General features: G+C 55.7%; 3 protein-coding genes across 6 annotated transcripts; 2 read left to right on the top strand and 1 right to left on the bottom strand.

The window, feature by feature from the left end:
- The first annotated feature begins 326 nt into the window (after positions 1-326).
- On the top strand, positions 327-11,114 carry Fsd1 (fibronectin type III and SPRY domain containing 1). Of its 2 annotated transcripts, XM_005081390.4 has the most exons (13): positions 329-482; positions 1,496-1,591; positions 1,692-1,823; positions 2,216-2,317; positions 3,471-3,493; positions 3,640-3,761; positions 5,063-5,272; positions 8,228-8,326; positions 9,639-9,798; positions 10,085-10,164; positions 10,336-10,587; positions 10,693-10,781; positions 10,875-11,114. In XM_005081390.4, the coding sequence occupies exons 1-13, from the start codon at positions 468-470 to the stop codon at positions 10,983-10,985; spliced, it is 1,491 nt and encodes a 496-aa protein (XP_005081447.1). In that variant the 5' UTR covers positions 329-467; the 3' UTR covers positions 10,986-11,114. The 2 variants fall into 2 exon arrangements, with proteins under 2 accessions (XP_040594082.1, XP_005081447.1); XM_040738148.1 differs by lacking the exon at positions 10,336-10,587 and having other exon boundaries at positions 327-482.
- Positions 11,115-11,291: 177 nt separating this feature from the next.
- Stap2 (signal transducing adaptor family member 2) lies at positions 11,292-18,166 on the bottom strand. Of its 2 annotated transcripts, XM_005081389.4 has the most exons (13): positions 17,991-18,161; positions 16,089-16,160; positions 15,815-15,937; positions 15,501-15,557; positions 14,680-14,780; positions 13,925-14,059; positions 13,495-13,564; positions 13,318-13,420; positions 13,148-13,213; positions 12,020-12,193; positions 11,844-11,936; positions 11,696-11,770; positions 11,292-11,592 (listed from the first exon to the last, which is right to left on the bottom strand). In XM_005081389.4, exons 1-13 carry the CDS (start codon positions 18,090-18,092, stop codon positions 11,528-11,530), a joined length of 1,236 nt encoding a protein of 411 aa, XP_005081446.1. In that variant the 5' UTR covers positions 18,093-18,161; the 3' UTR covers positions 11,292-11,527. The 2 variants fall into 2 exon arrangements, 1 of the variants encoding a protein (XP_005081446.1); XR_005873962.1 differs by lacking the exon at positions 11,844-11,936 and having other exon boundaries at positions 11,577-11,592; positions 11,696-11,801; positions 17,991-18,166.
- A 3,137-nt stretch (positions 18,167-21,303) lies between these two features.
- On the top strand, positions 21,304-27,382 carry Mpnd (MPN domain containing). 2 transcript variants are annotated; one of them, XM_005081388.4, is made up of 13 exons: positions 21,304-21,434; positions 21,508-21,764; positions 22,351-22,587; positions 23,062-23,185; positions 23,455-23,536; positions 23,702-23,798; positions 24,282-24,354; positions 24,429-24,505; positions 25,492-25,660; positions 25,744-25,814; positions 26,091-26,180; positions 26,531-26,623; positions 27,170-27,382. In XM_005081388.4, the coding sequence occupies exons 1-13, from the start codon at positions 21,428-21,430 to the stop codon at positions 27,254-27,256; spliced, it is 1,464 nt and encodes a 487-aa protein (XP_005081445.1). In that variant the 5' UTR covers positions 21,304-21,427; the 3' UTR covers positions 27,257-27,382. The 2 variants fall into 2 exon arrangements, with proteins under 2 accessions (XP_005081445.1, XP_040595169.1); XM_040739235.1 differs by having other exon boundaries at positions 26,088-26,180.
- The last annotated feature ends 55 nt before the right edge of the window (positions 27,383-27,437 follow it).

Here is a 27,437-nt window from a genome sequence, read left to right as displayed (position 1 = left end):
TAGAAGCTGGCTCACTGTGTGACCACAATGTTGAACGCTGGTTGGTTGTACATGTGAGCCATGGAAGGACAGTTCTCAGAGCAGCTTGGGTACCAATTTGAACAGCAAATGGGGACGGTGTGGGGGCGAATAAGGGGTGGTCCCAAGGTCACAAGACAGGACCTGAGGGCAAAGACAGATACCCTGACTTCTGCCTGGGCTCTCTTTCACCCCCAGTATCGCAGGCAGATACCCAGGCTCTGGAGGAGGGCGCGTCCCAGCTCCGCACTACATTTCCCAGCAGCGCCGATCGCGGGCGCATGCGCGGTGCATGCAGTGATGGAGCGCTGACGGGGGCGCGGCGGCGGAGGCGGCGAGGGCGCGGAGGGCTAACTGGTTGCCGGCTGCAGCCAAGGAGGCTTGAGTGTTTGGAGAACCAGCTGAGGGGGACCCCCGCGGCGGGGTCGGGGAGACCCAGGGCTGCAGCTATGGAGGACCAGAGGGTAGGACCAGGAGGGATGCGCGGAGCGGGCTCCGGGAGGGGACCAGGTGATGCCGCAGCGCCCCTCCCCCTCACGGGCCATCAGCACCTTGGCGCGGGTTAACACGCAGCCCCTCCCCCATCACTGAGCCCCTCATCAGCTTAGCCTGGGCTCAGCTAGGGCCCCACCCCACAGGTCACCGCCCCCAGGTCCGCAGTACCCAGCCCCCCACCCTGGGTGGGAACCGGGAACCACAGCCTCCTCCTCCACCTGCCCTGGGGATCCCCCTTTCCAAGCCCCACCCTTCACAAGCGAGACCTTCGGGCTGCAGCGGGGTAACTCCATCCCCTTCCCAGGCTCTCCTGACCCACGCCTCTCACATCTCGCCCAGGAGAAGTTTGTTTCTCCATACAGCCCTTTGCCCCAGGCTAACTCAGTTGGGCTCTGGGACTCGCGTTGCCCAGGCTACCCCCTCTTTGCCTGCAGCACACCTTCAACTTTCAAGATGCAGAAACTGGCCTGGGGTGTTGGTGGTGCACGCTTGTAATTCCAGCCCCGGGACGTAGAGGCAAGAGGTTGACCTGAGTTCCAGGCTAGCCTGGGCTACACAGTGAGACCCTGGGGAGGTGGCTCAGTGGGTAAAGTCTGTGCAAGCGTATGAACCTGAGTTCAAGTCCCCAGTGCCCACATCAGAAATCAGCGCAGGTGCATACACTGTGTCCGCAACCCTGGGGACAGGGACACATGAGGATCCCTGGGGACTTGATGGCAGCTAGCCTAGCCCTGGCTCAGCAAGAGACCCTCCCTCAAATAATAGGTGGAGAGAGAGAAGGGGGCAACCAACATTGGCACCTGGCCTCCACACATCCCCGGCCAAACCCACGTGAGCTCAATGTTCAGGCCTCATAACAAGGGTCCATCCCTGAGACGCTGGCTGCGTGCCTCAGTTTCCTTCTCTGGCGTGGGAATGCCACAGCCTCACCCCGGCCTGCATCCCGGCGGGCAGCACTCACCCACGCTCCTGTGTTCCTCAGGAGGCGCTAAGAAAAATCATCACCACCCTGGCTGTGAAGAACGAGGAGACGCAGACCTTCATCTACTCCCTGAAGCAGATGCTGCTGAACGTGGAGGTGAGTGGAGCAGCTGGCCCTGCAGACTCGGGGAGGGCGCAGGGAGAGGCCAGAAGGTGCGCCCTCCTGCGCCCGCTCACGGTGCCCTCTTCCCGAGCAGGCAAACTCAGTCAGAGTGCAGGAGGACCTGGAGGCCGAGTTCCAGTCCCTCACGGCGGTGCTGGAGGAACTGAAGGAGTCCATGCTGATGAAGATCAAACAGGACAGAGCCAGCCGCACCTATGAGCTGCAGGTGTGAGCATGCGCACCCGCGCCCTCCCTGAAATGTCTCCCCCAGCACCACCCCCTCCCTGACATTTCCCAGTCCTTTCCATCGGTCGCCCCAGAACCAGGGTAACACTCACACACCGCCCATGACTCCCGTGGACTCTCCAGCTCCAAGCTGGCATCTCTCCTTCCCAAGCTTCATCCTGAGTTCTCAGGATCCCACATCCCCACCAGTGGTAACTGGGAGCCTGAGGGACTCAGGTGTGAGTTCAGCCCAGCCTGGCTCAGCCAGCGCTCAAGGCTCGGGTCAGCTCTTCCTGTCTGGAGCCCTATTAGGCTGCGGGCCCTGGGGGTGGCAGAGCTCTGGATGGGTTTGTGGTGGCTGAGGGATCTGTTCCCATTACACGCTGCCCACAGAATCAGCTAGCCGCCTGCACTCGGGCACTGGAGAGCTCTGAGGAACTCCTGGAGACAGCCAACCAGACCCTGCAGGCCGCAGACAGCGACGACTTCCCTCAGGTGGGTATTAGTGAGTGGACCCCAAATGCACTGTGTCCAGTTTTTTGTTTTGTTTTGTTTTTTTTCTGTTTTTTGAGACAGGGTTTCTCTGTGTAGCCCTGGCTGTCCTGGAACTCTCTTTGTAGACAAGGGTGGCCTGGAACTCACAGAGATCCGCCTGCCTCTGCCTCCCGAGTGCTGGGATTAAAGGCGTGCACTGCCGGCTAGTTTTGTTCATTTTACCACACATATTTCTTTGTGTAGGAGGGCCGTGCTGCCCACAGCACTGGTACTGTCTGTCCTTCCTTGTGAGTATGTGGATCAACCTCAGGTCTACCAGCATCTTTGCCCGATGAGCCTCTTCCTGCCCGCCCACAAGTCTTTTTATTTAGACAGTGCCTCCAAGCAACAGGCGGCACAAGTATGTCTCTGAGACTGCTCAGTGAAGGGCTGGGGCAGTGGGCAGAGCGTTTACCCAGCATGCACCAGGCCCTGGGTCCCATCCCCAGCACCATACAGGTGTGGAGGTGCATACCTGTCATCCCAGCAATGGGGAAGACGTCAGATGCAGTGAGTTTCAGGCCAGTCCGGGCTACATGGAACCCTATCACAGAAACAAAACAAACTGGCTCAGTGAACAGCTAGTGTTTCATGCCACCCGGTGGAGAGTGCGTCACTATAGCTCAGTATGAGTCTTTACTTTGTGAAACGTTCCTTATTTTTTCTGAGATTTCTGTTAAGCTGGGCAGTCTATATTTTGGTTTGTTAAATGTGCTGATTGAGCTGGTGACATGACTCTGGGGGAAAAGGTGCTTGCAGCCAAGTCTCACATCCTGAGTTCAGGCCCCAATCCCACATGGTGGAAGGAGAGAACCAACTCCTGAAGGTTGTCCTTCGACCTACACACACACACACACACACACACACACACACACACACACACACGGAAATAAATTTGTAAAAACTAAAGATAAGTGTGCCCGCTGCATAGGCTGGGCACAGAGTGGGGGCTGGGATGGGGCTGGCTTAGTCCCATCGTCTCTTTGACCCTCAGTCTCTGCCTCCTGGCAGAGATCTTTGCCAAATGCCAGCTGCCATGCCTCAGCTCCCCGCCTGCATAGTGGTACAGATCTGGGTGACACACACCTTTGATTTCTGCTCTGTCCTTTTCTAGGCTGCCAAGCAAATCAAAGATGGGTAAGATGCTGAGTCAGGTCCCAGGGTCCTGCTGTGTGGGGACACCACTGGGGGAGGCCAGGGCCCTGAGCACTGCACAGGAACACAGGGCAGGGGGCCCCGATGTCCCAGCCTGGCCCCCCTGCTACAAAACTCCCTCTCTGCAGTGTGACCATGGCCCCTGCCTTCCGATTGTCACTCAAAGCCAAGGTCAGCGACAATATGAGTCACCTCATGGTGGACTTCACACAGGAACGGCAAATGCTGCAGACTCTCAAGTTCCTGCCCGGTGAGATGGGGACATGCCTGGGAGCCCAGGACTAGAATGGGACTGGAGTGGAGCCAGGAAGTTACACACACACACCCCTGGTTGAGCTCCAATTGCACTGACACACACACACCACACCACACACACACACACACCACACACACACCACACAATACCACACACACACCACACACATACCACACACACACCACACATACATACACACGCACCCCCCAACCCCCCCACACCACACACACATACTACATACACACCACACACACACACACCACACACACACACCCAACCCCCCACACCACACACACATACTACACACACCACACACACACACACCACACACACACCATACACACACATACCACACACACACCACACACACATACACACGCACCCCCAACCCCCCACACCACACACACACACCACACACACACACCACATACCACACACACACACACCACACACACCCCACACCCCTCCCACACACCACACACATACTACACACACCACACACCACACACACACACACACCACATACCACACACACCACACATACCACACACACCACACATACCACACACACACACACCCCCACACCCCTCCCACACCACACACACATACTACACACCACACACACACACACACACACACACACACACACACACACATCCTCCCTCCCCTGGCTGAGCTCCAATTGCACAAGTTGGGGCCTAGTCAAGCCCCGCCTACAAGGGGTGGGATCTGTGACTGTCATGTCTATGGACAGAGCCTGTGCAGGGGTGGTGCCTGTGGCCATGTCTGTGGGTGGAGCCCTGGTCCATCCCTTCACATAGGGCTGGCCCCCTCCAACATCCCTATCTCCCTTTCCCCCTTCTCTCTTCCCCCCTCCCTGTTGCTACCATGTGGGCGGGACCTAGCCAGGCCCACACACTAAGCCCCATCTGTGTGGGGGTAGGATCTGAGGATGCTGTGTCTGTGGGTGGGCTGGGCTTCAACTTGTCTCCGCCCACCGGACCCTGGTGACCTGGGGATCCCAGGAGACCTTACTTACTAGGGAGCTGACATTCTATGGAGGACCAGGGTGGGGTGGAGTCCCAAAGAAAGCCAGACCTCCATCCCCACCCACTCCCTACCCCAGGTTGGTAGAGAATTCTTGAAAAATGCCAAATGGTAGTAACCTGAGAAGGTACAGACATCTTTGCCATGCCCCACGTGACCCCAGGAGGCCCCAGCTTCAGCCCCAGACCTTCAGGGCTCCACCAGAGTAGTCTGGGGACTCACTGACCCCTTTTGCTGTGCCCTGGTAGTGCCAAGTGCCCCCATCATTGACCTGACTGAGTCGCTGGTGGCCGACAATTGCGTGACGTTGGTGTGGCGCATGCCCGATGAGGACAGCAAGATTGACCACTACGTGCTGGAGTACCGCAAGACCAATTTCGAGGGACCACCCCGCCTCAAGGAGGACCACCCCTGGATGGTCATCGAAGGCATCCGGCAAACTGAGCATACCTTGACAGGTGGGGAGCGTTGCCTGATGGATAAGGGGGCTCTCTCAGGCGTGTGGGGGAGCACTCCAGGGTAAGTAAGGAGCACTTAGAAGCAGATAAGAAGCATGGCCAGGCACATGGGGGAGCGCGCAGGTGTGTGAAGGAGCAGACAGGCTCGTGGGGGAATACAGCCTGATGGGGGCATTCTCAGGCAGCCGAAGGAGCACTCCCTGAAAAGTGAAGGAGCACTCCCAGACAGGAAGGTCCACTCCCACGGAGAGGATGCCTGCCCTGACAGGCAAAGGGGCACTCTCAGGCAAGAGAGGGAGCCCTTGTATTTGGGGAGCAATCCCAGTTCATCTTAGCTGTCCATCTCCCAACCACCCACCCACCTCCTGGCCCCATCAGCCCAAGTGGTATCAGAACTCCTGGCTTTCTGCAACTCCTGGGGTCTGAGAGCAGACTGGTGGAGTTAGCCCCTCAGAGCCATCAGCACAACAGAAGGCAAGATGGAAGGGTTTTTCCTGTGGAGAGTAGGTTTCTGAAAGCCGTTTGACAGCAGAGGAAACCGAGGTACTGGAGGAACGTCACCCTTGTCTTCTCTATAGCTCTGCCATCCAGCACTGGTCCTTCATTCTAGCTGTGCGTGTGCCAGTGTGGAGGTCAGAGGTCGGTGGTGGCCATCACCCGCAGTGGCTTATCTTTTGAGATGGGTCCCAATGACCTGGAGCTCACAGTTAGCTAGGCTGTCTGGCCGCCAAGACCCAGGAGCCCTGTCTCCACCTCGGGCTTACGGTCTGCATGTGCCACGCCTGCCTCTTCCCCGGGTGAGACCGGATTTGGTCCTCACATTCCTGCAGCCTTTACCCACCAAGCTTTTCCTCAGCCTTCACTCACTAGTGAGTGATCCTGGCATTCAGGGGGACCCCTCAGATACTCAGGGAGTTTCTGGGTAGTTAGAAGAAGTCAGAACATCTATGCATCTGCACAGTGGGCAGGAGGAGGCTCGGGAGGCAGGAGTCAGGGCCCTAATGAGTTTACAAAGCCTTTCAGAACTGGGAACCCCTCATTTTCCTCCCTAACTCTCAATTCTCCAGCTATAATCACCAACCTGCTAGTTATCTGTAATTAGCATTCATGGTTAATAATGAGCATGCTAATTGCAGGGGGAATGGCTGTGCCAGCCAGTGCCAGAGCCCCAGAACCTTCTGCTCTGTACAGAAATAAAAACAAACCTACCCTTTTTTTTCATAGGACCCCGGAATCCATACCCCAGGTCCCTCTCCCTCTTACTGGTTTTACTGTGTCTCATCTGGTACACCAACACAATGAGGGCTCCCATCTCCCCCCTGGTGGCAGCTTGAGGAGTATTTAAGTTCAGCTCCAAGCCAAAGAAATGAAGGGGGCATGGCTCAGGTGCCAGACTGCTCATCCTGCAGGGGGGAAGCCAGGGGTTCCATTCCCAGCTCGGTGCACACTCATCTTCTCAGCACCGGGGAGGTGAAGGGAGGAGGATCATGAGTTCAAGGTCAGCCTTGGCTACATAGAGTTTTTGGGGTCAGCCTGGATGACATGAGGCCTGTCATATGAAAAGGGAACAGAAATGAGGAGGCGGTTGTACACGCCTTTAATCCCAGCACTAGGGAGACAGAGGCAGGCGTATCTCTATAAGTTCAAGGCCAGCCTGCTTTACAGAGTGAGTTCCAGGCCATCCTGGGCAGCACAGGGATACCCTGTCTCAAAAACAAAAAAGTCAGATGGGGCCTGTGTTCTGGACCTGAGCTCTCGGGTGACACAGTGAGCTATGGAAGGTTCTAGTGCACAGGGTGGTGACTGTGGTTTGCCATAGCAGCCAGGGAGCTCATAGGAGACTGACAGACACATAAGGGCAGACTTAGTCCCCTGAGTGAAAGGGGACAGTGTGCAGAGAGATGAGCAGGGCAGCCCAGCCTCACCCGTGATAACCAAGGGCCCTGAGAGGCTTCTCGGTGGTTGGAGCCCTGCTGCCAGCACCCGTGTAACTCCAGCTCCAGGGGACCAGACACCCATTTCTTGCCTCCATGGTGGCCCTGCACACAAGTGGTGCACAGACACACAGGTGGGCAAAACACTCTTATGTAGGCATTTTGGACGGATCAGGTAGGACAGGTATTCTGGCACTCGGGAGTCGCAGAATACTGAGTGTTACACAGCTCAGATGGAAAGGTATCCTGGAGCTTGGGAGCCAAGGACCACCACAGGCCATAGTAAGCTTAGCAGCTTACAGCCCAGCCTCAGGGAAAGGCTTCCCCAGTGCATCGGCTCTGCTCCTGCAGGAGAGGGGCTTCCAGCTGGGGATGTTTGCCCAGTGTAGCAGTTTTGCTCCAGCAGGAAAAAGTTTCCAGGGCAAAGTTGCTATAGTTCAGCTCTACCACCCAGGAGTGGAGAGCCGAGTGTTAAGAATTCCGCTCTACCAAGGGAAGGTTTCCCCAGCAGAAGTGTTACAGCCCTGCTCGCTCTGTTCTGTCCAGTGTTGTCTTTGCTCCGCTGCAAAAGAAGATCTTCACCCAAAGCTCATCCAAGGGGTTTATTGGGAGGAAAGAAATCCAGGAGAGTGGCTGCCCTCTGCCAGAGTGGCAGAGGACAGCCGGGTATTGGGAGCAGCCACAAGCTGAACAGACACAGGGTTTATATAGGGCTTCCAGGGTGAGGATTGGGCCGATTTCAATGCTGAGCTCACAATGACTAGATCTCCTGCTCAAGGATTGATTAGTTTTCTGCACAGGCTTAGGGTCAGATTTGGCTCTGGTTTCAGGGCCAAAGTGCGTTTCTTTCTCTGGTCCTTTCTAGCCTTTTGGCTCCAATTTTAGGGCCAGGGTGCATTTCTTTCACTGGCTCTGATTCCAGGGACAAAGTGTGTTCCTTTGGCACTGGTTTCAGGGTCAGGGTGCATTTCTTTGGTTCTGGTGGGATCCTCCTGATCTTACATCCTCTCTTCCCTCCTAGGTCTCAAATTTGACATGAAATACATGAACTTCCGTGTGAAGGCCTGTAACAAGGCAGTAGCTGGTGAATTCTCTGAGCCGGTGACCTTAGAGACGCCAGGTGACTGCCCCTCACCCATTCCTGACTTAGTGTCTCCCACCCATCCTGGTGTCCTGGAACCCATCCTTCATAAGGGTCTAAGGATGGGGTGATGTGACCTTTGTTGCTCTGGCTGCCAGGGAGCTCACCCTCAGTCTGCAGTGTCCATTGTCTGTTTTTGCTGGAATATCTTGAGATCTTCTGTTTTTTGTTTGTTTGTTTGGGTTTTTTTTCTGTTTATGAGGATGACCCGTGGATTCTATTTTACATGTATTTTTGTGCGTGCCTGTGTAGGGTGTTTGGTGTTTGTGGATGTCATTCCTCAGGCTCTGACCACTGGGCTGGCCTAAGGATCCCCGTGTCTCCGCCTGTCCCGTGCTGGGGTTACAAATGTCACCACCGTGTGTTCCTTGTGAACTCTAGGAATTAGGATCCAGGGGGTTTATGGCCCACAGATCACTTTGGTGTCCAGCCCTCCCTTCTGCTAAATTTTTAAATGATTATTGTGTGACTGTTTCTGCATGTGTGTCAGTGCAGTGGAGCTGTGCAGTACCCACGGAGGCCAGGGAGAGTTGGAGTTACAGTTGTGGGTGCCCTGTGGGTGCTGGGAATCAAACCAGCCAGTGCGCTAACCAGTGAGCAACCTCCAGCCCCCTCCCTTTCTTTAAAACACAAATATTTACTTAGTTTTTGGAGACAGGGTCTCACTAGGTAGCCCAGGCTGGAAGTCACAGTCCCCTGGTCTCAATCTTACAAGAGTTGGAATTCCAAGTGTAGAGTTGGGGATAGAACATAGTCATAAAAACATATTCTATCCGGAAGTTGGTGGCGCATGCCTTTAATCCCAGCATTCCGGAGGCAGAAGCAGGCAGATCTCTGTGAGTTCGAGGCCAGCCTGGTCTACAGAGCAAGTTCCAGGACAGCCTCCAAAACAATACAGAGAAACCTTGTCTCAAAAAACAAACAAACAAAACATATTCTATAGTGTCTCCCACAGTGACTCTTTTGTATATCATCATTGGAAGTCCCTCCACTGTCTAGCCTAATTCCCTCCTGCTGTAGCCATGTTTTTTTGGGGGGCCTGCGCTCAGTGGAAACCCAGGACAGAGAGACCCACTTGAAAATGCCTGTAGACCCCAGAGACATTTAGACTACAGCCCTTTTACCTGGTTCCTCTGGTCCAGGGTCACCTCCCCAAGCCTTCCTATGGCGCTTCTCCCTGTATCGCCCTCCTGTCCGTCTCCCTCAGCCTGGGTCACCAGCTGTCTGTCTTGTCTCTCTGTCTATCTGGGTTTCCCATCTCTGTGACCCCCCCTCGTCTCCCTGGCCCCAGCATTCATGTTCCGCCTGGACGGGTCCACATCTCACCAGAACCTGCGAGTGGAGGACCTCTCCGTCGAGTGGGACGCCATGGGCGGGAAGGTCCAAGATATCAAGGCTCGAGAGAAAGAGGCCAAGGGCCGGACTGCGTCCCCTGTCAACTCCCCAGCCAGGTAGCCCATCCTTTCCCCGAGTCTCTAGTGGCCGCACTCACCGTGGCCAGTTGTGTCAGGACTGGGGAGGAGGGTGGAGCCTGGGGGTGTAACAGCTTCTTCGCAGAGGAATGAGTTCTGACGGGTGAACTAGGAGGGTTTTTGCAGCATCTGACCAGTTAGCTCAGTTGGCTCGGCATCTGCCTGATGAGGAAAATGGCAGGCACGGTTACAAGGGCTGGCATGGACCAGGGAGGCTGCCCCAGGGAAAGGCGAAACCTGAGCTGAGCTTCCTTGCTGTCCACAGAGGGACTCCATCTCCCAAGAGGATGTCTTCAGGCCGTGGGGGACGGGACCGATTCACAGCTGAGTCTTACACGGTGCTGGGTAAGGATGGGAGACGAAGGGGGGCTGGGGAGGTGGAGGCAGAGTGTGAGCAGGGACCTAGTGCAGCCCGGGGAGTAGCCTGACCCAAAGGAGCAGCCCAGGAGTGTGTGGGCGCAGGAGGCGCGCGGACCCTCGGCTCCATCCTGCCCCCTCCCTGTCCTTGTGCCTCAGGGGACACGCTGATTGACGGCGGTGAGCATTACTGGGAGGTGCGCTTTGAACCAGACAGCAAGGCCTTTGGCCTGGGTGTAGCCTACCGCAGCCTGGGCCGCTTTGAGCAGCTGGGCAAGACAGCCGCGTCCTGGTGTCTGCATGCCAACAACTGGCTGCAGGCCAGCTTCACTGCCAAGCATGCCAACAAGGTCAAAGTACTGGACAGCCCTGTGCCCGATTGCCTGGGCGTCCACTGCGATTTCCACCAAGGTGCTGTCACTTTCCCCTCCTCAGTCCCAACGCTCCCACTGCTCCCGCGGTCCTCACCCCCCCTCCCCCGTCTTGACACCTGTCCCCCTGTCCCGTTCCCCCCAGGCCTCCTGTCTTTCTACAACGCCCGCACCAAACAGCTCCTGCATACCTTCAAGGCCAAGTTCACACAACCCCTGCTTCCGGCCTTCACGGTGAGCCAGCCGCCGTGGGAGGGGGTGGGCCTTGGTGGGGGTGCTGGGCCCTGTGACTCCTGGTTGAGCCTCCCTGTTCCCTACTCTCCATAGGTGTGGTGTGGAAGCTTCCAGGTGACAACAGGCCTGCAGGTCCCCAGTGCCGTGCGCTGCCTACAGAAGCGAGGCAGCGCCACCAGCAGTTCCAATACCAGCCTCACCTAGGCGGGGGCCATCTGCCAGCCGGGGCACATCAGCCGGCGTCTCCACCTACCTGCTGCTTGGAGCCTTAACTCTGGAAGGGGGGGTTGGGGTCCCCTCCCCACCTCACTTCCTAATAAAGATAAAACACTGGCCATGCTACCGCGCTGGTTCTTGGGGACGGGGCGTGGGTGACCCAGACCTGGCGTTTCTTAGCTGTGAAATGGTCTTGCCTTGTGGATTGGTGTCAGGTGTACCAGCTTGGGGTCAGCACCTGACTGGCTCCGATCTTAGAGGCCACGCTAGACACAACACCTTGCAGTCGTGAAGTTTTTGTTGCTTTTTGCTTTATTAAACAAGGGCCCCACTCTGTAGCCCAGGCTGCTGTGGAAACCACTGTGCAGCTCAGGCTAGCCTCAAATCTTCCAGGGCTCTTCCAGGGCTCTTCCCTGCTCCACTGGAAGACCGGCATGCCTCATGCTGGGTATATCCAGTCCCCTCAGTGAGGACAGCTGGTGGAGGACTATTGTCCCCTGAGATAGCCCACTGGTCCCTGGGAACCTGGGTCAGTGTTCCAGTGCTCTTCTTTTCTGCAGTTTCTCTTCCAGCTCGGCTGTGATATCCCCCAGCCCTGGTGGGTGAGAACCCAGATGCCAGCTATATCACCTGGACTACGCCCCCAGCCCCACCCAGGACCTGCCCACCATGCATCCAGACCCCCGGGGTCTCCTTACTTGTCACAAGGGAGGGAGCCTGGGGTGAGCTGCCACCTGGCTTCCTGGCCAAGACACTAGTGATGGTTTTCAGATCTGCAGAAGGGTGCAGATGAGGTCTAAGGTCCTGTCACCAAGAAAAGGGGAAATGGGGAGGTCGGAGCCCTACCCGGTTTGGGCACAACTGGTGGCTTTGGGAGTTTTGCTGGGAGCTTTGCCGGCTTCTTGGGCTTCAAGGGAACTGGCTGACTAGAGAGAGACACTGCATAGACAACAGAGAGATGTCACAGGGTGTCACCAACTACTACTGTTCCTCCCAACTCCAGTGTCTGCAGCCCATCTTACCATCTTGGTTCATGTACTCAGCTGCTAGGGAATCTTCAATGGGGGTCACATAGTTCTCATCCTGGTCCCATAACTGAGGCAGGGGAGGTAGAGGAGGCAGTCTGTCCTCCTGGCTGGGCACAGGCACAGGCACAGGTGGGAGTGGCTTCGGGATGTTAGCATGGGGCGCAGGGCCTGATGGGAAACAGCCACATCAGGGCCTCTGTGGTACAAACCCCTTAGGGTGTGCCTGCAGAGATAAATGTCCCCATGTGCCCATGTGACAATCACAGTGTGTCTGCATGTTGGGATGCATGTGGGATTGTGGCTTCAGACAGACGCACAGATACATTGTGTGTGTGTGTGTGTGTGTGTGTTTGCAGAGCCTCTGACGTGCACACACTTGGTGGGCAGCACGGTGTGTGTGTGCTTGTGGCCCAGGGTTGGGCTAAGACAACCATGCTGCATTCCCCTCAGACCTCTGCAAGGTCTGCCGCCTCTTCCTCTTGCTCAGTAAAGGAGACCCATCACCCAATGCCTGCCCAGCTCCTACCCCAGGTCTCTCTGAGGTGGCTAGTCCTCCCCTTTACCCATCTCTATTAATAAAATCCTTTGGAGCTGGGCCATTACATTAGTTCCAGCACTTAGGAGGCAGAGGCAAGTGGATCTCTCTGTGAGTTCCAGGATTGCCTGGAGAGTCTCAAGAAAAACAAGAACAAACAACAACAAAACCCTATTGATGATGCTAATAATAAAATAAAATCCTTTGGATCCTAGTGTACTAGTGGATGCCTGTCACCTGAGCCCTCGGCTACCTGAGAGCCTATCAAAAAAGCAAATCAGGTGGGTGACACATTTGATCCTTGCACCTGGGAGGCAGAGGCAGGTGGATCTCTTGAGTTGAAGGTTAGCTCTTTCTATAGAGTGAGACTTTTTACAACAGAGTCATTGGGCGGTGGTGGCACACACCTTTATTCCAGCACCCGGAAAAAGAGACAGACAGAGCAGACCCAGCCTATTCTACAAAACGAATTCCAGGAAACCCAGGGTTATAGAGAGAAACCAAGTCTCATAAAAACAACCAACCAACCAACCAACCAACCAAAGAAACAGCCTTTGGGCTATAGCGGCCATGTGGAAGGGAGTCACCTGAGTCCCGGGAGGAGGACACGGTCCATACACTCTCGCCATTCTCCCGATCCGAGTGCACGAAGCCTGAAACAGAGAGGGCGGGCAGCCTGGAGGCAGAGTGGAGGCCCGAAGCTAGCCCCCCCACCGCGTGTCCCCGTCCAAGCCTGGCTGCCCCACATCGCACACACCTAGAACCTTCTCATAGTCCTCCTCCATCAGGAAGGGGACCAGCGCCCTCTTGGTGTGCGTCACGAAATAGTTGACCACAGCTTCCAGTGAGGGGCAGGAAAACTGGGGTGAGAGACGGTGGTCAGGCGGGGGAGGAGGGGGAAGAAGCCCAGAGCCCAGGACACCCCAAAGCTCACCGGGTCTTCCACGTCGATCACATACTTAGCACCTTCTCGCTTCACCTTGTAGTGCTTGACTACTGGCGACCTACAGAGGAGTGGGCAACTGGGTAGCTAGGATGCCACACTTCCACCCCAGGAAACCACGCGCCTATGAGACCCACGCCAGGACCCCGCCTCTAGTCGTTGTCCCATCCCTAAGCAGTTACAACCACACCCCAGGAGACCCCGTCCCTAGGCATGACCCCGCCCCCCCGAGGTCCACTCCCAGTCATAGCCTCACACCCTTCCCCAGAAGGTGTTCCAGCCCGGGCCTGACTCCACTTTGCTAGTAACCTCTGGCTACCAAGCCCCCAGCTCTGGCCTAGGCACCCAGGTTCCATTGCCACTGACGGCCACGCCCCCAGATTACTCCGCCCACCCTGGGCTCAGAGTCCCATGTGCGCACCCGTTGAGTATCTGCCGTGTAGTGACAGACACACCATCCTTGCCGTCCCCTCCAGGACGCAGCAACAGGTTCCCGCACTCGGGGTAGCGCTCCAGGAGTAACTGCGCCTCCAGCCGGCTAACCTGCAGGAAGCACCTGAGCGAGCGCACGCAAGAGAGATGCTGAGAGTCCTGCAGGGACACCTGGACCAGGCCTCCGGGCCCCACACCTGCGGCTCCACCCAGGCCCCGCTCCAAGACACAGACCCCGCCCCCGCTCCTCCCTCCCAGAGATCCAGCCTCCTCTCCTGGATCCAAGACACAGACGCCCCGCCCCACACATTCAGACACCTCCTCCTGCCCTAGACCTAGGCCCCGCCCCCACGAAAGGGCCCGCCCCTCGACACAGACCCAGCCGGTTCGAAGACCCAACCTACTGTCCTCGACCTGGGCCCCGCCTCTTCGAAGCTGAGGTCCAGTCTAGGACCCAAGCCCCGCACTCTATAAATAAAGGAACCACCCCTAACCAAAAGACCTCTCCCTGAGACACAGGTCCCACCCCAGGCACGGGCCCCGCCCACTCAGGTCAGCCTCCTCCCCTAGACCTAGGTCCCTCCCCTTCTAAACTGAGGCGTCGCACGGGACACAAGACCCGCCCCTCTCCTGAATACGGCCTCTCGTAGACCACAGGCCCCGCCCCAGAGACACAGGCCCCGCCCATGCCCCGCCCTCTCCCCAGCATATTCCTTGGGCATCCCATGGGGGGTCAGGACTCACCAGGGCACCTCGGCCGCCCGCCGCGCCTCCTCCTTGGTCAGAACCTCGGCCATCATGTACATGTGTCCGGGCAGCAGGGTCAGGTTAGACGGGACACGGAGCTGAAGGATGACCCAGGCCGAGAACGCATGGGTGATGTGACCGCAAGGGTAGTGAGGCTAACATGTGGGCCCAGGGCGGAGGCCCCCTAGCCCAGCGCTACCGGGCACCCCCACAGCAAACAAATGCAGACACCCAGAGACAGACCCCAGAGCGGACTCGAAAGGTGCCAGAACCTCGCTCCAAGTGCTAGGCAACTCTCAGGTCCGACCAGGATCCAAAGAGAAAAATGTGGTTTTAAACTGTGTGGTGATGCGCACCTGTTGCCCAGCACTCAGGGCAGAGGCAAAAGTGGAAAGATGGGAGTTCAAGGTCATCCTCGGCTACATAGAATTTTAGGTCAACCTGAGCTACCCGAGACCCTGTTCCAAAAATAGAACTAGGGGCTGGAGCGCTAGCCCAGAAGTTCAGAGGACTGGAGCTACACACACACACACACACACACACACACACACACACACACACACACACACACACACACACACACACACACACACACACTGATAATAATAAAATGAAACACGCCCGGCGGTGGTGGCCCGCACCTTTAATCTCAGCACTCAGGAGGCAGAGGCAGGAGGATCTCTTCGAGTTTGAGGTCAGTCTGGTCTACAGAGCGAGTTCCAAAACAGCCAGGACTACACAGAGAAACTCTATCTGAAAAAAACCAACCAAACCACCACCACCACCAAAAAACTAATAGAGAAGCAGAGTCCTGTTACCTCCACCACAGTCAAGATAAATCCTTTCCACATCTCACGAGACTCCAGGCTCTCAACCTAGAGAGAGGGAAAAGGAGTTTATGTTAAGGGGAATGGATGTGTTCTTTGGTAAAGTCGGCTAAGGGCCCATTCTGCCAGGTCTTTGCACATCTGCCCGGGGCCTTTGTACAAGTGTGTCCTGTGCTGAGCAGCCCTTACAAAGGTCTCTGGAGCCGCAAGAGTGTGAGGAGCTCAGAGTAAGACTTGGTGTGACTCCATATTGTTATTGTGAATGTTGGACCCAATGGAGGGGTCTCTTCTTCCTCCTGACATACCTTGAATTTGATCTCCTGATCTCGGAGAACCAGGCAAAAGTGACAGCTGGTGTCCCTTGAGCTTCCCCATGGAGACTCATCTTTGAGCTTTGAAAACAGCCTCAGGTCCAGCTTCTCCAGGGCCTGAACCCAAGGAACAGGAGTGTGTGAGTTCCAGACCTGTGGCTCTCTAAGGTCCTCAGGACGATGGGGCCACCCCTTGGTGATATGATCTTAGACCTCCACCCACCTAGGTGTCCATCCATAGACTCTGAGCTCACTTCCCTGTCCTCACCTGAAAGTCCCGATTGCTGTTGTAGAAGCAGATGGATAGACCCTGGAGGCCTGCCCAGAACTTCCTGTAATCCTGGGGGCCAGAGAAGGAAGGAGAAAGGACTTAGCTGGCAAAGTTCTGTGTGCCCAGCGTACTTCCTCTGACTGCAGGCCCTTTGAATTGGATGCTCCTTGTGCCTGTGTGCCCCTCCCCTCACTACAAAGCTACCTATTTTCAGTAAAGGTTGTTTCATTTATTTATTTAGTTAGTTAGCTAGACAGTTTGTTGATACAGTATCGAATAGCCCAGGATGACCTTTAACTCCTGGTCCTCCCGTCTCTGCCTCCTGTCTCCACCTCCTGAGGCTGAGGTGAGGGCATACACCACCACAGCCACTTTCTGTCATACTGGGGATGGAACCCAGGGCTCCATCAGGCTGGGTGACTGGGGAATGCATTGAGCCCAGTCCCTAAAAGTCCATGTTCACTGAGGTCCTTCCTGCCCATTGTCCAACCTGGGCATCTCCTGTTGTCCAAGACTATGGTCTGTGGTACAGCTAGTGACATTCCTCTAGCTTGGGAGTGAGCTTGGGCTCCACCAACAGTGTGTAATACAGGAGAAAGCAAAGGGACTCATGGGTGAGAGACACAAAGCATCCCACAGGGCTGGAGAGATGGCTCAGAGGTTAAGAGCACTGACTGCTCTTCCAGAGGTCCTGAGTTCAATTCCCAGCAACCACATGGTGGCTCACAACCATCTACAATTTAATCTGGTGCCCTCTTCTGGCATGTAGGCAGGACACTGTATATGTAATAAATAAATAAACCTTTAAAAAAAAAACCAAAAACAAAGCATCCCACAATGTAAAGAGATGGGTACTGCGGGAGGAAGCTGACCTAACTGGATTAATGGTTTTCCATGGGCACACACATCTGTCTACTCACACAGCCACCTGTCTATCCACCCACCACCCACACATCCACCATTCACCCACCCACACATCCACCCACACACACATCCACCATTCACCCACCCACACATCCACCCACCCACCCACACACACATCCACCATTCACCCACCCACACATCCACCCACCCACCCACACACACACACGCACATGCACCATTCACTCACCCCCCCACACACACCCACCCCCCCACCCATTTATCTGTGTGTCCTTTGAGGGCATGTTGTGAAGGATTTGCTGACTGAGGGTGCATCTGGACACATGTGGAGTGTGGACAAGGGGAACCAAGAGACAAAGACAGAGCAGAAAATGCATAGGGGCTGGACATGGGGGCAGAGCACACCTGACATGCCCACACTTGAAAAGCTGAGACAGGAGGATTGCTTCAAGTTTCCAGACTTTCTGGGCCATGGCCCTGAAAACCTGTCTCAAAACAACACTCTCCGTTGCTCTGAGTTGACAGTTGACCCTCTAGTCAGCTGCCACCAGTTCCACAAGCCACCTGCCGTGACCTTGGCCCAGAACCTCATGCTCAAGGGGTTGTTTCTGAGCCAGGACAGGGAGGAGGCCCAGGACTGGAAGGACACCTTATTTCCTGAAGGAAATCTCTAGTCCTGCTCATATCCATGGAAAGAGAAACCAAGTTAGAAAGATTCAAACAGCAGCTGGACAGATCAAGAAACCAACAGCTAGGCAGGCAGGCAGGTAGGTAGACACAGACAGACGGACAGGCAGGCAGACAAACAGACATCGAATCAGAGGACAGAGTGTGGACAGAGACAGAGACAGACAGCGAGAACCTTCCGTAGCCAGCAGCATGTGACTTGTTCCACCGGGGACCCCTCCCACCATCACCCGGCTCTTGCCAGCCCTTGGTCTATGTGGAGACCTGGCCCAGACAGGCTGTGTGGATCCCCAGGGCAGCTCAGCACTGCTGGCTCCCCACCCTTCAAACCTGGTCGCAGGGTCCCTTTTTCTCTAGGAAGCTCTCATAGTAGTGTGAAGGTGGCAAGCCTTTGGGCTTGGGGCCCCGGGGTGGGCTCAGGGCCGAGGCCATGTCCAGCCCAGGTCCCCTGTCCTTCCAGTAGGAGCCCCAGCCTGGCCAGGAAGCAGATAAACAGGTTCCTGGGGAGTTTCCTCAACTCAGTCAGCTGTCACCTCCCTCCCAGGCAGGGCTGGGCGTGGGCTGGATCCTGGGGAAATCCCGGCAGCTCTGGGCTCCCATCCCAAGCAAAGACAGGGACCTGTGTTGGGGAAGGTGACTGGGAAATGGTCACAGGAAAATCACAGAAGCATACTGCAGGAGCATAATAGCGAGGTCTGGAATGCTTGTTAAGGCACTGAATGCAGCAACAAATATTCCTGGATCATCTAAGTCGCTTTGTTTGCTGGCTTCTACAAGACACATCCTTAGCCCGGGATCAGGCAGTGAGGGGGCTTTCTCAGTGCTATTCTGTTTGAGCACACTCAACTTTCATCAGTGTAATTTTTTATTGCAGTCACTGTCAGAGCGCAGCTTGCAAGAGTGGACTCTCTCCTTCCACCATGTGGGTCCTGGGCACCAAATGCAGGTTGTCAGGCTTGGTGGCGAGCTCTCTTCCCCACTGAGACATCACCAGTGCCGACACAGAAATCATTCCCAGCCTGTGTGTCCTGATCACTCTCCATCAGGCTTGCATCTAAGCACTTTAGTTGTTTGACTTTAGTTTTCTTTCTTTTGCTTTGTTGAGACACCGTCATGTAGCCCAGGCTGGCCTCCAGCTAAGTAGCTAAGCAGGACTTTGAACTTCTGAGCCGTCTGACCCCCTCCAGAGTGCATGACGAGTATGCACCACCACACTCCCAAGTTTTTCTGGTGTTGTTTGTTTTTTGTCTAGATATACAGCCTAAGCTTTTCGAAAAAAGATGTATTTATTTATTCATGTATTTTATGTATGAGTGCTCTGCCTTCATGCACATCAGAAGAAGGAATCTGATCCCATTTATAGATGGTTGTGAGCCACCACGTGGCTGCTGGGAATTGAACAAGAACCTTGCCAGTGCTCGTAACCACTGAGCCATCTCTCGAGCCCCACAAGCTGACTTTTAACTCCAGATCTTTGTGCCTCAGCCTCTCAAGTGCTAGAATGACAGATGTGGGCCACCAGGTCTGACACTCACTGGTATTTTGAATAATTATAACAAACCACATTGTTTCCCTCCTTTTGTTCTCTTACCACTGTCTTCCTGTTGCTGCAGATGCAACCCAGGTCCTTTGCACATGATAGGTAAGCACTCTACCAAGGAGTAACACCCAGCCCTTCCCTGTGATTCTAGGCCGATGCTCTACCCTGATCACAAAACCAGCCCCATACTGGGAAATTCTAGGCAGGGCTCCACTCATGACCACGACCCCAGCCCCTCACTGGGGGGGGGGGAATCTAGACAGGACTAAACTCTTGATAGTTCAGAAGGGACTAGGGACATGACTTGTGTTGTTAGTGTACCTGACTCTAGGCCAGTACAAAGCTCTAAGGTCAATTCTAGTGTTATCAATCAGTATATAGTTATAAATTTGGCCAGGCATGGTGGCACACTCTGGTCTTCCCAGAAGTTGGGAGGTAGAGGCCGGAGCATCACTAGTTTAAGGGCAGCTTTAGTTACAAAGTAACTAGTCCAGTCCTGTCTGCAGCTTATGCTGTTTTCAAAAGAGAAAGGCAAAACAGATTATGAACTCGTTTTCTGCAATCCTGATCTAGGGCACCTGGACTTTGCACAGGTCATAAAGGGTAGGGATGGGGACCCAGAGAGTCGCTGTGTGATGTGTGGCACGACCTTCCTTTATCTGTTCAACTGTCCGATGTTATCTATAGGGCACTTTCATACATTGCCAAGACACGGTGGTTGCTTCAAACTGTCAATGGCCACAGGGGAGCAGGGTGTGGGGATGCAAACCTATGATTTCAGCAAGGGGGACGCTAAGGCAGGAGGATTACTGCAAATGTAAGGCCAACCTGGGCTTCATATTGAGTTCCAGGCCAGCTATGAGATTCTATCTCAGAACTTGAAAGAATGAAGGAAGGAAAAGAAAAATTAATAGGGAGCCTTGGACTGTTGTGGAGAAGGGTGAAATGTGTTACAGGATAGAAAGATCCCACTAGGACCAGGGAAGATAACCGGGATGAGGGTGGAGTGCCTGGTGTCCCATGAAGATGGCCAGTGTCCAGAACATGGGGCCTCACTCAAGGCTTTACCTGCCAGGCGGTTGTTAGACCTGCATATTGAACATACCCTGAAGATACAGGTGGGGAAGGTCTCTCCAGAGCCTGGGTCTGGTGCCTTGGGCTAGGGGAAATAAGGATTCTCATGCCTTAGACCCTTCCAGAGCGTCCTGCCTCTCTTTCTCCAGTGGGACAATCCCACCTGCCCTTTGAGGCCACAGCAACTCTGGTAGGTCCACATCCCGGATTTTCAGACCTCCCGGGGTTGGAGGAAACCACGGGCTGGATTTCCGAACGTCCAAGACAGGAAGGGAACAAAGGCCGAGGGGCTTGAGCGCGCGTACAGCAAAACCCGCCCCTTCCCAACCATGGCTTCACCTGGGCGCTGATTGGCTGGATGGGAACCATCCCTTGTAGTTAATTGGATGCTGGTGATTGGCGGATATTAACGACTGTCCATCGCTGATTTAACCCTATAGATGCTGAAGCTGGGCCTGGCCCAGAACTTTCGATATGGCAGCGCGCGGCTGCCTTCCCATCACAGCCCTACAGTTCTTACAAAGCTGGTTCTCCTCTGCTCCCAACTACCAAGGGCGCTGAGTCTACCTAGCGCGCTGGTCGTGGGACTCAGTTTCCCTCATCCCTGTAGCAGGTTGACCTAGTGCGCTCCAGCCCCGGGCTGCAGCCCATCAGGCGGTGGCCTCAGGTGGGACGTGTAGTCCCCTGAATGCAGGGGTCCTGGGTGTCAGTTTTTTCCTCTAGGTCACCAGAACCATCTGGTCTCAGTTTCCCTAATTTCCCCAGGGGCTCTGAATTCCCGCATTTCTTTTCCCGCGCGAGGGCAAGCTGGAGACCTCAGGTTCCCATCTCTTTCCAGCAAGCTGAACCGCTCCTGCGCCCAGGGCTCAAGGTTGCAACCTGGTAGCTGGTGACCTCAAGTACGAGGTCTCTAGTTCCTGAACTGGACGGTCGTGGGCCTGTATCCTCCAAATCTCCCACACCTCCCGCCTCAGTTTCCCTAATTGTCCTGGGGCCCTCCAGCTCCGAGGAGAGCACAACCCAGGGCCTCGGTGTCTCCTCCGCCCCCAGCGGCAAAACCTCTCCGCCCATCCCCGGTGACCAATGGGCTGCGGCGTCCCCACGCGGGGCGGAGCCCGGTCGCCAGAGGAGGCTGTGCGGGGACGCGGCGGCCATGGCAGGTAGGACGTCCCTTGCGGGCAGGGCCGGGGCAGAGGAGCACGACCTCTGCAGCCCCTGGCTGTCTCGCTGCAGCTTCCGAGCCTCTGTCCCCTGCGGCCGCAACCGAGGAGGCGCCAGAGGAGGATGAGGACGACGCGGAGGCCGAGGACCACGAGCGCGGGGCAGTCAGCGGAGGGCGCAGCGGCAGCCTCAGTGGTACTGGAGGCAGCACGGTCGGGCCTGGGCTGGCCCTGGGGGGCGCGCTCACGAGGCGCGCGGTCACGCTGCGGGTACTGCTCAAAGACGAGCTGCTGGAGCCCGGCGAGGGGGTGCTATCTATCTACTACCTGGTGAGCGACCCCCAGGGACCATTCATGTCCTCCTCTGCTCGTGCATAAGGGGAAACGGAAGCCCAGAGCCTGAACCTCATAATGCCGCATCACCATAACCACAGCCATCCGTCCGTCCGATAACAGCTTCCCCAGGCCCTCTAGACAGATGTAGTTGCGTACCGTTACTTAAAACGATCGCCCAAAAAACTTTCTTTGTGGTGCCAAGAATGGAACCCGAGCCACGCCCCCAGCCCTCACTCAGGGATTCTAGGTGGGGGCTCCACCCCTGACCACGCCCCCAGCTTATCATTCAGGGATCTAGGCAGGGGTTCTACCTCTGAGATCAGGGTAATACTTGTGGTCTTTCTGCCTCAGCCTCCCCAGTATCTGGGCGGACAGTCCTGGCCTGCTATGTCGGGCCTGGCTGATGTTACTGAACTTTAAAGCTGTGCACCTGGGTGTTGAGTGTCAGGATGCTGTACAGGTGTTCCCATGACAACGCCTCTTGGGACCCCCTAGAGGAAAATGGACACCAAGCCTCAGGGAGCATTGAGTTAGGAATCTCCAGGAGTGGGTGTGTCCCAGCCCTCTCTGTCCCTGGCAGGGCAGGAAATTCATTGGGGACCTGCAGCCGGATGGCAGGATCCTGTGGCAGGAAACTGGGCAAATCTTCAACTCACCCAGCGCCTGGGCAACACACTGCAAGAAGCTGGTCAACCCGGCCAAGAAGTCCGGCTGCGGCTGGGCATCGGTCAAGTACAAGGGCCAGAAACTTGACAAGTATAAGGCTGCCTGGCTCCGCCGACACCAGCTGCACATGCCAGTAGCTGCTGCTGATGAGGTGACTCCAGCCTTCCCCCATGGGCTGTGGGATGAGGTGTGCGAAGGCCCTGGGGTGGGACACAGCCTCATATGTCCCACAGCAAGGTGGCCTGAGTGGCTGAAGCAGAGAGAACACAGGAGGGAAGCGGGGAGGGGACAGACAGGGCCGGAAGGGCCTTCTGGGCTGCAGGGAGGACTTTGCCACTGAAGGCAGTGGGAGTCATGGAGTGCTAGTGCAAGGGACTTGCTGGAGGGAGACCGGCAGGTGAAAGACAGCTCAGCTCTAGCTGGAGTCTCTCCTGAAGTCACACAGCCACGAGGAGCCAGAGGCTGAATCCCAAGCTTGGGGGAAGCGTGCACCTCGGGTACCTCTGCTCACCCTTACCCTCTGTGGTCACTCAAGGCAATGGCATCTTGCGCTCAGGCTGGGCTCCAGACAGTACTTGCTGGGGGTGTGAGTGACGCTAGCTACTGCTCTACCCCACCCCACCAGAGTCCCACCAGCGAAGGGGAGGAGGAGGAGCTGCTGTTGGAGGAAGAGGAAGATGACGTGCTGGCCGGGGTCTCAGCAGAGGACAAAGGCCGCAGACACCCTGGGAAGGGCTCCTCTGAGCCAGGTGAGAGGCCAGAGAGGAGGGGATTGCAATGGGGGAGGCTGGCTCGAATGCTTGTTAGACTTGATTGATAGTCCAGCCTGATTTCCCTCTCTGCCTGACTGGCCTGGAACTCACAGAGATCTGTCTGCCTCTGCCTCTGCCTCCTGAGAGCTGGGGGTCAAGGGCACGTGTCAGAGGGCACCTTTCAGGAGTTGGGTCCCTTGGAGCAGCATGTGAGTTCTGGTAACCAAACTTAGGTTAGCAGGCTTCTCTCTCATCCCTCTCCCCAGAGGTCACACCCCTGGGCAAGCGTGTGGACAAGGTCCAGGTGCCAGTGCGCTACGGCATGCTGGGCAGTCGTGACTCTGCCAGGTCAGTTACCTATCTGCCCCGATCCTGGCTTCCCGGGTGCCCTCGGTTGGTTTGGTCACAGAGGCAGGGATCTGGCAGGGACACACTTGCTGGGACGCCTCAGGAGGGGGTACAACGGGGAAAAGCCTAAGTTCCTGAAGCCCTGGCACCCTCCGGCCACTCCAGGAACCCCCACACTCTGGTAGAAGTAACCTCCTTTGCTGCCATCAACAAGTTCCAGCCATTCAACGTGGCCGTTTCCAGTAACGTGCTGTTCCTCTTGGTAAGTGACTAAAGTCACTTTGCCTGGTCACCCTCAATGGAAAAGGAACTGGTGGCCTGGGTGGGGGGTGCTGAAGAGTGAAGGACATGATATACATAGTAAATGCTTGCTATTAGAAAGCAATAGGGGCTCGTTTTCTTTTGGTGCTGGGAATGGACCTGTGCCTTTGCATATGCTAGGTGTAGGCATGCTCACCAATGAGTGACATCTCAGCCGGGCGTTGGTGGCGCACGCCTTTAATCCCAGCACTCGGGAGGCAGAGGCAGGTGGATCTCTGTGAGTTCGTGGCCAGCCTGGTCTACAGAGCGAGTTCCAGGACAGCCTCCAAAGCCACAGAGAAACCCTGTCTCAAAAAAAAAAAAATGAGTGACATCTCTAGGTTAATGGGCGGTGCTTGACAAATGCTCATAGGAGGAGGGTGGGCTGGGTGCTCCATCGACACAAGAAATGCAGCCTGAGCTAGTTCTCCCCTTTCGTCCCCAGGACTTCCACTGTCACCTGACTTGGAGTGAGGTTGTGGGCTACCTTGGTGGTCGCTGGGACATCAACACTCAGAGTGCGTACTGGGGTTGGGTGGAGGAGGGCATGTCTGGGGCAGGACTAACGGCTTCTTGTTGGGTACCTCCGCAGTGTTGACCGTGCTGAGAGCCTTCCCCTGCAGGAGTCGGCTGGGAGACACCGATACTGCGGCCACTGTTGAGGAGGAGGTGAGGGGCTGCTGGGAGGGGGTCACAGTTGTCCTGGTGGCCAGGACAGTGGCCATACTCTGCAAATGTGGAAGTGAGTGTGAGTGAATGCCCATGTTTGATTGAAATACTGCATTGGTGCTTGACGTGCCAACGCGCCTTGCTGTAGACCAGGGTGGCCTAGAAGGAAATTTTAATTTTTAATAGCTGCATGGTATTTTGTTTGAATGTCTATCTGTGTATCATGTGTGTGCCTGGGGCCCTTGGAGGTCATTAAAGAGCATTGGATCCCCCAGAACTGAAGATATGGTGACTCATCACCATTTAGGTGCTGGGAACCGATTCCAGCACTAGTGGATTTTTTTGTTTGTTTTTTTGAGACAGCTTTTCTGTATTGTTTTGGAGACTGTCCTGGAACTCACTCTGTAGACCAGGCTGTCCTTGAACTCACAGGGATTCGCCTGGCTCTGCCTCCCAAGTGCTGGGATTAAAGGTGTGCGCCACCAATGCCCGGCAAGTGGGTTTGTTTTTTGAGTCATCATTTCTCTGTAGCTTTGGAGGCTGTCCTGGAACTCTCTGTAGACCAAGCTGGCCTTGAACTCATAAAGAGCCACCTGCCTCTGTCTCCGACGTGTTGGGATTAAAGGTGTGTGCTACCACTGCCCAGCCAACTGGATACATTTCTTCAAAAAAGAAAAAAAAGAAAAAAAAAGTGTGCGTGTTTATCTGTACACATGTCCCATGAGGCTAGAAGAGGGCATCTGATTCTTGGAGCTAGAGTTACAGGTGATTATCAACAGCCTAATGTGGGTGCTGGGAATTGAACTGAGGTCTTCTACAGGGTAGCCAGCACTCTTACCCACTGAGCCATCTCTCCTACTCCACATTTACTTGTCAGTCACACTCCCCAACATTGTTGGGTGGGAGAACTGCTCAGCTGCCTTTGTGTGGGGCTGGCAGCTCAAGGCTCTGTCCTGCCCACCCCGACCTAGCCTGTATGTCTCCAGATCCATCAGGTGCTATTCCTCCGAGGCCTATCCCTGGTGGGCTGGTACCACAGCCACCCGCACAGCCCCGCAGTGCCCTCGCTGCAGGACATCGATGCACAGATGGAGTACCAGCTGAGACTGCAAGGCTCCAGCAACGGCTTCCAGCCCTGCCTGGCCCTGCTGTGCTGTGAGGCCCCAGCTGGGCACTGGGTTGGGGGGCTCACCTTGCCAGTGTCCCCAGCCTCAACTCAACTGTCATTGTCTCTACAGCCCCATACTATTCTGGCAACCCAGGCCCCGAGTCCAAGATCTGCCCTTTCTGGGTGATGCCTCCCCCTGAGGTGGGTAAGCTGGAGGAAGGCAAGTTGAGGGGCATGGTGGGGTTACATCTGGGCAGATGTTTGGGGACTGGAGAATGGAATATGCATCTTAGGCAGGGGACTCCAGCTGTGCCTCAGTTTCTCCATCTGTCCAATGGTATCTCAGTGGTCACTATTAAGGCCTGCTGGGCAATGCCCTGGCTTCCCATATCCCTTAACTTCAGACCCTAGAAGGCCTGGCACAGTGGGCTGGGTACAGGCAAGGCCCCTCTGACTGGTCCCCACCCCTCCTAGCAGCAAAGGCCCAGTGACTATGGCATCCCCATGGACGTAGAGATGGCATATGTCCAGGACAGCTTCCTGACCAATGATGTCCTTCAAGAGATGGTAAGCCATCTGCCTGTGGCTCCAGGGTTAATGGTTTCCACTTGTGTTTTGTTGTTGAGTTTTTTGATTTCTGATTACATGTCTTCTTATGTAGCCCAAGCTTACAATTACTCTTTCAGTGTTTTCAGGGTTGGGATGACAGGTGTGCCCCCAGCACACCTGTGCCTGTGGCTATCTTTTGACAGTTGTGTCTACTTTGTCATCCCTGAGGGCTCATGGGTGTGAGTTCTTGGGATGAGGCTAGACCAGAGCCAGGGCAGGCCTGCACTGGACCTAGCCCCTCCTGGCAGTTGAAGGAGCTGCAGAGCCAAGAATGGAGGGAGCCGGGCGTGTCGCTCCTTGCCCTGCAGGTGCTGCTGGCAGACTTCTACAAGGGCGCCCCCGACCTTGTCAAGTTCCAGGAGGCCTGGAGCCCAGAGCACACCTACCTGGACAAGCTCAAGGTGAGGTTGTGGACCCCTCCACCCCACCCTGCTGCTCAGGTCCTGTGGAAAGCAGACCACTTTCCAGAGCCTGAGCAACAGACTTCTCCACTTCCCCAGAATCTCGGGTAAGGGAGGTCACAGGTGAGGGCATCTGCCAGACACGCAGGGTCCATCCACAGCAGTGAACCTTTTGTTAACTACTGGGTCCTGCATGTGACCATTCTTGTGTGTAGAGTCCACCAGGAGGATGCTCTGCACTGTGCCATGCTCAGACTGTGAGGCTTAGTGTAGCACTGATTTTCAAATAGCACCCAAAGGCGCACGCGCGTGCATGTGTGTGTGTGTGTGTGTGTGTGTGTGTCTTTTTTCTAAGTTAGCCTGGGCTACACAACCAAGACCATACTCCCAAATCCTAACCAAAGAAATCTCCCACAGAACAGTCCTGAAAGTAGCCTAGGCTTACCAGATGCTGCACCCATCACCCCGCCAGGCTTACTCAGGCTGCAGCTCTGGACAGGGGACACATGCTCAGGGTAGATCCTAACCACAGTTCTGCTGTTGCAGATATCCCTGGCCAGCAGGACCCCAAAGGACCAGGGCATGTGCCACGTGCTGGAGCAGGTCTGCAGCGTGCTCAAGCAGGGGAGCTGAAGCCACGCAGACCCTGCTGTCCTGGAGCAGCCTGGGTAATGAAGTACCCACAGCAAGGGCCTGTGGCTGGGGTGGGATGGCGGCCTCTGTGGGGCCTCCAGTTGGGTAATAAAGTAAGCACCCGCAGCATGGGCTTGTGTGGGGTGGGATGGCGGCCTCTGTGGGGGTGCTCAGGCTGGGG

This window comes from Mesocricetus auratus, unplaced genomic scaffold (genome assembly GCF_017639785.1).
Source record: "Mesocricetus auratus isolate SY011 unplaced genomic scaffold, BCM_Maur_2.0 Super-Scaffold_100676, whole genome shotgun sequence".
Taxonomy (NCBI): Eukaryota; Metazoa; Chordata; class Mammalia; order Rodentia; family Cricetidae; genus Mesocricetus; species Mesocricetus auratus.
Note: the sequence above shows the minus strand (reverse complement) of the source record. Positions and strands in the feature narration are given on the sequence as shown.